Below are 11,841 nucleotides of genomic sequence, written 5' to 3' on the forward strand. Positions count from 1 at the left end.
ATTTTGATTCTCGCATGTCTTGATGATTTATTCTCATTCGTCCACTTTGCCAACAGAAAACTCAAATTCTTTTTCAATTTAGAATAAATGAATAATGATGGCATTTAGTATATTGCGACTACGTTCTGACTTCTTATAGAGCAAGGAGTATTATAATAACTGCAAGAAAGAATTTATTTCAATTTTTCAAAATTCTTATAATAGCGTATGCCTGAATAAATACATGTATTCAACATTTTCTCATGTAATTAGTTTTATGGCTTCACTAACCCCTTGCCGTTCCATTTCTTCGAAGAAAAAGGAAATTGTATATTTATTGTAAGTTTATATTTACTTCAATGTTTAAATATTGGTAACGAGAGAATAAAATTCTATTCCTAGTTAAAGGAACTGCTGAACATTCACACTTAATGGCTTATTACTAAAAAATCTCTGTCACGAGACTGACTCGCGAAAATACGGCACGGGGTTAATCACGGAATAAAAAAATGTGAAACCGGTCACCCGACCGGCGTTGGTCGGTTCTGCGTCGATGGCGATCCGTCTTAGTACCCTGTCAAGGAGAAAGATCTTAAGGTGACCGACGAAAAGAGAAAGAAAAAAAAATAGGAAGTCGAGGAAGGGTGAATAAACAGTCGCGGTGATTTACATCGGCAAAGGAGCCATTTATTATACAGTCGCGTGATTCCACTCGCTCCCCCACGAGTTCCCGGCGTGCCACCCCCCCCCGTCGCCCCTCCCCCCCCCCCCCCGCCGCCGCAGTGTCAACGCACAGTCCAGCCAGAAGAAGTATAACTTTGAAAGTTTACAACAAGTGTTCCCTCTTCGTAGTTCTCACATCTAAGTTACTATGATATCTACAATGATATAATTCTCCTTACACGGCTATACACAGACTCGGCCGGGTCGTGGCTCCCCCCCACCCCTTGTTCTACCCAACCCCCGTTGTCGGCCCACAGTTCTACCCAACCCCCTGAACCCCCGCGATGACGTCAGAAGACCGCCATATCTTCAGTTCTCTCGATTCCAGCCCGTTTTACTCGACCCGCGCGCCTCTCGCGTCTCTTTAATCCTATTCGATACACATGCGGAACGCGACAGAACGCGCGAGCGTCGACGCAATAACAAATCCCGCTTATAAATCATTTGCAAAATGAGAAGGAAAATTCTGAAAAATTCGAACGCCGCAGAGACCCGCTTTCTTCGAATCGCAGCCATTTTCTTCCACTTTCGATGCACAGCAATTAAGGCTTGTATTGTTTCTAAAAGAATCGTAACGTCTCGCGTGGTTGACAGCCAGACGGGAATCATTTATAAAAATTGTTTCGCGCGTTAGAAAAATTGTTACGTTGTAGTACCAAGGCTTGGTTGCTCGCGCGAATGATTTTTCGTTGATAATTGTTGAAACGCAGGTGGTTGACTGTTCGCAAAAATTCTTTTCGTTGCACTCGAGTCAGAAACGATCATTTCGATTTGTTTTCGCGATTAATTAAGGCGGGAACAAAATGGCCGCAACTCTTGGAAGAGGTTATGCTCCTGCGAAGCGTCCCAATGCCGAGAAAATGATCGTTGCGATGATAATTGAGGATGTCTTGTGACGGGAATCATTTTTTTCGAAGTCCGCCCACGCGTTCCGAAGCGACCGGCATGTATGTATATATATATACACGAAGTTCCTTTTATTGCTACTTTACAAGATCTGGTCTGACGCCATTGTCCCGACGCCCCCCATCCGCAGTATTGTTCTTCTCTCTTCTCTCTCTCGTCCCCTTCGTATTTTCTTCTATTTTTCCGTGTGTCGAGCGCCGGACGTCGACCGGAAACGCGCGACCCACGAGAGAAAATTCGAGCGGAGCGCCGTGCCGCCGTTTTGCACGCTCTCGGCCGTCCGAGACCTCTTCGAAGGAAGCAATTCACGTTTTGGTAACATTTCTTAAACTGAACCTAACAAATCGATCCTTTATTCTGTCGATTTTGAACGACGGAGAGATTGACAACGATTTCGCTAAAATTGTGTATCATTAAATTATTCGTTGGTAAATTACGCATTTTAGGGAAATGAGTAATTTTAGAGGAATGAATTATTTTAGAGAAATTGATAATTCTAGAGGAATCAATTATTTTAGAGAAATTAATAATTTTAGAGAAATTATTCATTTTAGAAAAATTAATATTTTTAGGAAAATGAATAATTTTAGAGAAATTATATTTCTCTAAATTATATTTAAATAATTTTACAAAAATTATATTTAAATAATTTTACAAAAATTATATTTCTCTAAATTATATTTAAATAATTTGAGAGAAATTATATCTCTCTAAATTATATTTAAATAATTTTAGAGAAATTACATTTCTCTAAATTATATTTAAATAATTTCAGAAAAATTATATTTCTCTAAATTATATTTAAATGATTTTAGAAAAATTAAGAATTTTACAGGAATGAATAATTTTAAAGAAATGAATATCTCGAATGAATAGCGAATGCATAGCGAATGAATAAATCACTTGATTCAGCTGTATAAAATCACGACATAAGACGCCGACTTCTACAGAAAGTTTAAAATTATTTTATTTCAAATAACCCTAAGTCAATGAAACAACTTTTTACCGCAAATCGACAGAAAAAAGGGATGAAAAGCAATGAAATACGAATTTTCCTACGTCGAGGTCTGGACTCGTCTCCCAGAATCGCGTTTCCCGGATCTGCCCGTTTTTCGTCGCGCTTAGGCCGTGCTTTCTCGTTTCTAAGTTATACCATACACACAATCTTTCTCTCTCTCTCTCTCTTTCTCTCTTCGTCTCTCTGTCTCGCATCCCACGATCCTCTCTCGATCCACCGAATCCCGATCCTTGATCCTCCGGTCACGAAACCGCGAACGCAATCGCCCCGAAGAAACCCGTTGCGAATCGAACGGGAACAAAAGTGTGTGTGACGTGGAATTCAAGCGAACCGTCTCTCGTTTTACAAAACAGAGGATTAATCGGAAGGTCGCTAATTCGATAGTAGTTTGTACTCAACGGTTCTTTTGTATGATAGGGCGCCGCTCGGGACTAGATCCCTATACGGGCCACGAAGTTGAACAGTCCTAATGGGTTTTAGTCGCCGACGAAAACGGTTCGTTCGGTCGTCCTGCTGTGTGCGTTGCGGGCGTATCGCGCCCGTGCGTGCGTGTGTGTATGTGTGTGTTTGCGTGTTGCTTCGTTTCACTTGTTTCTCCTGTGTGCTCGAGTCCATTGTTCTTCTTTTGGTCTATAACGATCGACTCAAAACTGTAGAAAAATAAATTATCGGCGAGCGTGGCTCTTGAACGTGATTCGATGAGCATTTTGCCGGATGTGACTCGACTTCCGCGACGCTGTCGAACGATTTTCGTAATCGTGGTACTAGTCCGAGGTGATACGGTTATGGCAGTCTAGTAACGCTCGTGAACTAAAGGATTCCCGGTGAGCTGTGCGATTTCGAAGTACTGCTGAAGTTCGGTCTTTTCACGCTTTGATGTTCGTCGAATTGACGCGATCAGGATTGCTCGAGTATACGGATTTTTCGAGGTACTTGCGTGCTACAAGGATCCACGACATAGCGGTCTGTTCATAGCGATCGATGCATCATATGACATTGTGTTCTCACGTGCTGAGAATTTTCCGCGCAGATACAATGTTATTTCTTAACACGTTCGTCGCCGCGTCATTAATTTCTGACCAATTTTGGAAATTTATTTTTATTGCAATATATTCGAGCAAAATGGATTCGACTATGACTTTTTCGAATGCGAAGGAATTCTAATGCCATCCCCTATGATAAATGTGAACCTATTAGTTTTATTTTAATTAATTAAATTGCTTTAATTATGTGGGGATTTTAGTGTCTAATCGTCGGCGACGAACGTGTTAATAGAAGTAATTTCTCTCTCGCTGATTCGAAGCTTTTAGAACCGATCCGGCGTGCGTTCTCTGTATCATTGAATCGAAACGATGACCATTACTAAAGTATTTAATACTCCGATGACAGACTCCGGAAATCGTTCGACGACGCGGCGTTGGTTTCTCGATGAGATTCTAAGTTCGACAATTAAATTTTAATAAATTCCTAAGACACCCTTAATAGAACACCGTTCTCGGGAAAGTTCAGTGAAATTAAAACTACAGAGACACCTCCAGCATCCTCCAGCACCGCTGTCAATTATCCGTGCACCTATCCTCGACAGTACAAGATCGTTAAACGAACGACAGTCGCAAACGAACCTCGCGGTGCTCGTATTTATTCTTCGTCCCATTCTTTGAACACACACCTTGATCTACAGAGCGATCCATCTTGATCCGTGCATCGATGTTTACAACAACGTAAAATGTTCAGTAGATCCGGTCGAACCAAATCAAATCAGAATCCAATCTACAAACGATTCCTCGTTAACCCTCTGCACTCGAGCGGCGACTCTAAGGCACCATTGAGATCATTCTATACACGTTCCAAAATCATTTTTGTACTAACAAATTTCAGATAAATGAGAAACAAGGTTTATATAAAATATGTTCTTAGCAATGAAACTATTGGTACGAGTGACAAGAAACAATTTCATACGTATAAAATACATTTTGTTACATAAAATGGAAATACTGTAAACCAGAAAAATTATTTTAGATTCAGAGTAAAATGGTTTCGAGCGCAAAGGGTTAATTTTTAAGATACCGATCAACAATGGACCGCGCTGTATGTACATTTGAAATCTCTCGCAGCTTTCGTCGCACGTTCCAATCAGTCGGACATTAGAAAAAGAAACAAATTCGAAATATTAATACGGAGCCCGTGTCCATATATAGTGTTTCGATGTCAATCCCATCCCCTCCCCCGTACCGTCGCGTTTCGCCACGGAATGCTGGATCCACGATGCAGCACGACGATCCTTACTTTCATAGTACCTACGTTACACCGATCTGTGATTCACGTTACAACAACCGTGACCCGAGATTCGATTATTACGATAATTACACCGTGAAACCCCGGCTAATATAATAAATACACGCGCGATCGCGCTGGATCCCACGATCGCTACTCTATCGTTCATTTTCCTGATAACTAAGTGTCCCGAAAACCAGGCGGAATCGTCGGGGAAATTATCTGGAAGTTCGTCGTTTATTACATATTTTCTCAGACGATGAAACTTCTTGTTAATTAATGAGAATATTGGGTGGAAGAATTATTGGTTACGTCGAGGTTATGAATGAAGAATTATTGGTTACGACGAGGTTATGAATTAAGAATTATTTGTTACGTCATGGTTATGAATTAAGAATTATTCGTTACGTCATGGTTATGAATTAAGAATTATTGGTAAGCAACGAGAACATAAAATATTGATAAGAAAACATAAAATGATGACAAGAAAATGATCAATAATTCGAATCAAGTAATGACACGTTGACTGCCACGTTGATTGAAGGATTCTTTTATCAAACTCAAAAATTAATTTTACGGGAATCTATTTTTCACGCGAGATTTTGTTAAAATCTACAGGATGTATAACAGTATTGTATAACCCAGATTGTTAAACAAATTGTTCTGGTTTCGTATATCTTTCGTGAAGACACCGGAGTGCCTCAACAACGCTATAAAATTAAAGTGTCTTATTCAATTCAATTCAAATAACAAAATAAACTTAAATTAATCGCAGATCGAATTTCCAGACTCGATCGCCGTTTACCAAATCTCCTTGACCATGCGTCGGTACCATACTTCGCATATTAGAGAAATGAACGATGGAGCAGCGGGGACAGACCCGCGAGAAATTCGAGCGATTCGATCGCCAAGAAACGGCGAGATCGTTTCGAGAAGAAAATGAAATTCCGAAAATCTGTGTCTACCGGAACGGAGTCCGTACACGGCCGTCCCGTGGTAACGAGTCCGGCCGTAAATGCGCGTGTGTTAGTCGAGTATTAATTATGGTACAGCCACGCGCAGCCCCGTGTTCTGTGCTCCTTGATTGAGATCGTAGGAAAGCGTACACAGAGTCGACGGCGCCGATGATCGAGGAAAAAAGTCACCGAGAGAAATTTACGATTCTCTGCGAGCCACGTTAGGAAATAAGCCCCTACCACTAGCTGACCGCTCTCGATCAACCCTCTTAATCACCCGCGAGCATTCCCGGCGCCATCGATCTTTCATGGAAAATCGCGCTGGATCCTGGATCGCCGCGATCGACGACTCGTCGGACGCCGCGCGGCCGCCGGTATTAAAAGGGTTAATGTCGAGCGTGCTCGTCGGATCTAGAAAAATAGAGTGACGATCAGCGGCCTACCACAACGATTACGTCCTAGACACCTTCTTAATCTTTATCGATCCTAGAGAATCGCCCGCGATCGATATATCCCGTGGGCCCGCGAGATCCAACCTCTTTGCAAGAAATAGTTTCTCACGAGTTGCGGAGAACATTTTACGCTCATCCTCTTATTATTAAGTAGAACACGTGATTTGATCCTTAATTGTTTTAGCGGACCTCGATCCTTAATTTAGCGGATTTCGATCCTTACGGTGCTTGGCTTAGAATGTTTCTCGCGAAACAACACCCTTCGCTCTCAGGTGTGTCGTACACGTTGCGCGCACGTTCTAGCTTTCATTCAATTTCTTCGTTCTCTCCGACCTCTGTGTGTTACTGTGGGCTTAGGCCCGTTCATTCGATAAATTAATAAATATATGATTGGACAAATAAATAAGTAAATATAGAAATAAATAGGTAAGTAAAAATATGTATAAATAAATAGGTGACAGAGGTAGCCAACGACGCTACTATACAAAATTATCAGCTGCTGCTAACGAATCGTGCAGTCCTGTTGTAATCATTAATGCCACTGATTCTTTTAGATAATTAAAATTGTTGTAGTTCTTTCGACGTCTTCGTGAAACAGATAACGAAAGGGATTAACAAAGTTACAAGATCGTCCTCTTTAAAATCCGCTGTTAAAACCGTCGCCACTTTTACGATCGCGACGCTGATCGCATGTTCCGCGCGATCTCTTTCGATTCAGGGCGTGAACTGGACAGTGTATTTTTCAAATCCACAGGCTCGATAACCCTAAAATTTATTGTTCGGAACCGCCGAGCAAGTTCCTAACGAGAAGATCGTCGAACGTTGTTCGGTCTTTCCGGCGAAGATGCTCGAAAGAGCCCCAGCACGGACCGATTAAAACACTCGCGAGCCCAGGTTTGCGATGATCCGAAAAGACAGCCGCGACGATCCATCGATCACGGCTTCCAAGTGGTAAATCGACGGCGTCTCGTTGCCATCCCTGTTCGCAGCCGCCGTCGGCCATGCTCTCGTCCCCGTTATATGTAAAATAGGACACTTTTAAAGACCTAATCCTAGTTAAGACAACGCGCGACGCCCGGGTCGCCGATAAAATTAGCAAATTAGTTTGAATTATAGTTCGAAGAACGTTTCTCCCCGTCGATCGCTCCCGGCGCAGCCCCCATGGATCCGGGGGAGCTGTCCCGCCCGATCGATCCCTAAGCCTACTTAATCCTCAATTTGTACCCTGTACTTCGTGTCCGTTGGATACGGTTCGCTCGATCTCGCCTCCGCCGACGTTCGACGACGAACAGCGGCCGTGTTATTTTTTTCTTTTTCCCCCCGTCGCGTCGCTCGCTCTCCACCCGTCGGAACTGCCATAATCGCGTCCCGGAAACCGCGCCGAGCAATTCTCGCAGCCGGAAAAAAAGGAACTGTATTGAACCTCGAATCGAATGCGATCGATCGTCCATGGAAATCGCTTCTGGATCTAGATCATCCTGTTCCAGCCGCGGCTAGATCGCCGTCGATCCCCTCTACTTCGAACGAATCCTCGATCCGCCGTTTTCTTTTCTTTCGCATTCCGTCGTTCTCCGAATCGTATCTTCGATCCAAAGCTTCCCTGGGATCCGTCAGCCTGGCTCCGTCGTTTACCGATCTTTCGCTCTCGCTGATTCGAGTCCGGTGATCTTGTGCGTGCCGTGCTCCCTTCGCTGGGCTCGCCTGGAACGGCGAGGACCTCTCGTCGCGACGCTGGCGTTCCTTCGATGAACGAGGAAGAGATTTCTCGCGTTTACGTGTTTGGTTTTGTTAGAGCCTTCGAGTAGTAGTCTACTGGTAGATGATCGGGTGCGTAGGTTCCACGGGTAAGTCGCTGTCCAGGTTCAAGGAGACGCCGTCCTTGGAGACAAGGTAGTGGGTCAGCAGCTGGCCCTTGCCCTTTACGAACACCAGGCCGCGCTGCTCGAACCCGAAGCCGAACGGCTCCAGGATCCTCCTCGTCTCGTCTGTCACCTGTCGCAGAAACCGAGCATTACTCCCTCGACGTTAAGACAATAGAGAATAACTAGGACTGTATCGGATACCCGAATTTACTCTTCTGGTCGGGACTGAAAAGTTCGTATAGTGAGGGTAACCTAACGTATTAGGTTGGAAACCATGAAACGGGCGCCGCGGCTGAACACAGGCTAAACAAAAACGCCCGTTTCATAGTTTCCAACCTAATACTCCCAGGTTCTGGAGGTTTGAAAAAATCGCCCCTTTCGAGACTTTGAGAAAAGTAAATTTCTCGACCCGAAAGTTTTCGGGTATCCGGGAACACCCTAAAAATAACACCACACTTTCGACTCTTTAACATTGCGCAAAGTTATTACAACAAGTCCTTTAATATAGGAGAAAATAACCGTTTGCCCTATGACGTCCAATCGGACTCTTCGCGAAGAACTTTAAAAGTTCCTTCTCGCAGGCAGAAATATTGTTCCAGTAATTTTATAATTTGTTCATGGCTGTGCAGCAAGAATACGCGTCGTTGTTTTAGCAATTACATAATCATTCATTCTATAGAATATTTTCTGTTTTAACTACTATGACAATGTCTAACATGACGTCTGAACAATATCTGACACGATAACGCCAAACGATTTGATCAGTTGCATAATTTTTGACTGCAACCTCTGATTAAACCGATCCACGTGGGAATATCATTATCGGCCAGACGATGATTGCGTAAGATCGCTGTCGTCGTCGCCCGTTACCTGGATGCAGCCAACTTTCCCGGTGCTTTCCATCCTGGAGGCGACGTTCACCGTGTTCCCCCAGATGTCGTAATGAGGCTTCCTGGCGCCGATCACCCCGGCGGTCACCGGGCCGTGATTGATGCCCATCTTCAGGACAAAGTGATTGAAGCTCTGCTCGTTGATGCTGGACAATGCCTTCTTCAGCTCCAGAGCGAACTCCACCAAAGTGGACAGGTGACCCCATCTAGGCATATCCTCGGTGGCCTCGGTGTCCATTATGCCGGACGCTGCCATGTACGTCGAGCCGATCGTTTTTATCTTGATGATGTTCTTGAACTTGACCTGGTCAAGGATCTGGAGCAATTGGGGCGGACGTTAACTCGGGAACGACCTCACGTTCGACATTATTTACGCGACCTCCGGGATCAGAAATTGCGATTCTTTGCGATTAAGAAATTGGAAAATTGCGATTCTTTGCGATTAAGAAATTGGAAAATTGCAATTTTTTGCGATTAAGAAATTGGAAAATTGCAATTTTTTGCGATTAAAAAATTGGAAAATTGCGATTCTTTGCGATTAAGAAATTGGAAAATTGCTCTCGGTATCTGGACTGCAAGGATTGAACTACTGTCCCTGTGGTTACGATTGACTACGAAGGATTGAAGGGTGACTAAAGGGGTCGAAGGGCAAATTTTACGTCGACACCAGAATTACCAAACTGGTTGAAATGACTGATCTCTCATTTTTCTTTTACAATTCATATAAAAGTGTTTTCGCCAGATGGAATTCTCTGGTCCAGCATATATTATAAAAAAATAGAAGCAAGTTTAAATAAATTTGAATTTATTTACTCTTTATTTATTCTTGTCATTGTTATAGGACAATATATATTAGTCACATTTAGGACTCGGTAAATCTAGTGTTAATGCAAACCGCGAAGAGCAATTTCTTTGATAAACTAAAAATGATTCCCTCCGTCATCGTATGGAAATAAAATTGCTGTAAGGATTAGAAAGTTAAAGTATAAGCTGCAAATTATAACAAGAACAAGATTCACGAAAAATAAATGCTAGTGGATGGTGAAGAGGAACGGAGGGCAAATGTTAGTTTAATAAAGGCCACGAAAAACAACCCCCGAAGCACGATACAAAGAATTCCCACATCATAGTGGGGTCAGCGCTAAAATTGCTCTTCGTCTCGGACATTATGGTGCGGCTACAATACCCTAACAGGGAGAAATGATTGAAGGATTGAGGTTAGTGGTAGGAGAAAAGGGCGGGAGAGTAAATGTTGGTTCAACCCCTTGCACTGTAACGACGAGTCTAACTTGTGAGAAAGATTTCGTACATGAACTACCAAATACGAGCGTTCTTTATTTTTTCGAAATAAACAAGTCGAGTCGCCGCTCGTGTGCATAGGGTTAATATATATACCACGAAGAGCAAGCTCTACAGTGCGTTAGAAATGATGGGAACTGTTGAAGCGGTGTTATCCGAAGGGGTAGCATCTAACGAGTATAAATGATTGACGGCTGCTAATTAGTCAAAGGGCGAAGGGTGTATGCTCACCGCGTCGAAGTCGGAGATGACCTCGTTGAGGAACCTGAGGCACTCGAGGCCCTGGTTGTTGATGCTCTCCTCGCTGTAAAAGTCCGCGAAGTTCGGCATGCTGGCGAACAGCACGCCCACTTCCGAGTAGCTCTGGCTGTACAGGTCGTCGTGGTGTCTCGCGCTGCTTAGGAAATAGGCGGCCACATGGGGCGGAAGTATGTTGTATATCAGGGTGCCATTTCTGCGCTTCATGTCCGCCACCCTTTCCCGTTGCTCGACCACCTCGCGGCCACGAAGGTACAGCATCCTCCGTGCCTTCTCCGCCTGCAATCGATCGATCGTGTCATGCTCCCAGTCATCCGAACCAACGTCGGGGAACCTCCACCCCCCTGTTGACCTTTCGACGTCCGATGTCCCTCGTGACCCACGCAACAAGGGTTTTTTTAGCCGCGCGCCACCCTCCGTCGATTTATGGGGATCGCTGTAAGACGATAGGGGGCACCGCGGAAAGAAACGTTTCGCAAAAATAATCGTCGCGCGGCAATTGCTTTTCACCCTTCCGCTCTCTTTCTATGATTGGTATCATTTTTTTGGAATCGTCGAGCTTGTTTTTATATCTTTTTTAGTTCACGAATTATGAAGTTTGCGTGAAAACTACCCTCAACGTTTTTTTTTCACGTCCTCGTAACTTGCCAGTTAAGTACACTCGCAGGCAAAAATTAAAATATTAATTATAATATTCGTTTAAATATGACGATATTATTTTGAAAGAATTATAATAATTAAACTGTAAACGAAAATCATTTTTATTTTATTTTCGTATCTCTTATATCTATTTTAAATGTTAGAAAATCTTATTTTAGTTTTATTACCTTTCTTAATTTATTCTTCGCGATACTGATAAAAAAGTATTGTACGATCCGTTAGAATAAATACTTTTAATTTGTTTGCATCCTATTTATTAAAATATCAAATATTAACATTTGTCAGGCAAGTACACAAAATAAGCGTTTCAACAAACTGTAGTTCCCTCATCGAGCTCTCCAAAACACTATAAAAATTACCATTTTCGAATTAACATTAACCACCCTCTCTTCTATATCACCCCGACGAAGATCACCCTCTCAAAATTCTTTCCCCGCGGACACCCTGACCTTCTCAAAGGCCACGAAAATCTGTTCAAACATTATTAGTTCATAGTTCGCGCATAAATATACGGGCTGACTTTTCCGAAAAGGGTGTACTTCCCCCCCCCCCCCCCCCCCCCCC

The 11,841-nt window shown here is 43.2% G+C and overlaps 1 protein-coding gene across 1 annotated transcript in view; it reads right to left on the bottom strand.

Annotated features, from left to right (window-relative positions):
- Positions 1-5,840: 5,840 nt before the first annotated feature.
- Ac3 (adenylate cyclase 3) overlaps positions 5,841-11,841 on the bottom strand; it is a 40,456-nt gene continuing 34,455 nt past the window's right edge. Inside the window, exons 7-9 of the mRNA XM_078190655.1 lie at positions 10,591-10,896; positions 9,041-9,376; positions 5,841-8,300 (exon numbers count right to left, since the gene is read on the bottom strand). Of these exons, the coding sequence (XP_078046781.1) occupies positions 8,118-8,300; positions 9,041-9,376; positions 10,591-10,896 (825 nt within the window). The 3' untranslated portion in view covers positions 5,841-8,117. The remainder of the gene's footprint in view (positions 8,301-9,040; positions 9,377-10,590; positions 10,897-11,841) is intronic.

This window comes from Augochlora pura, chromosome 9 (assembly GCF_028453695.1).
Source record: "Augochlora pura isolate Apur16 chromosome 9, APUR_v2.2.1, whole genome shotgun sequence".
NCBI lineage: Eukaryota > Metazoa > Arthropoda > Insecta > Hymenoptera > Halictidae > Augochlora > Augochlora pura.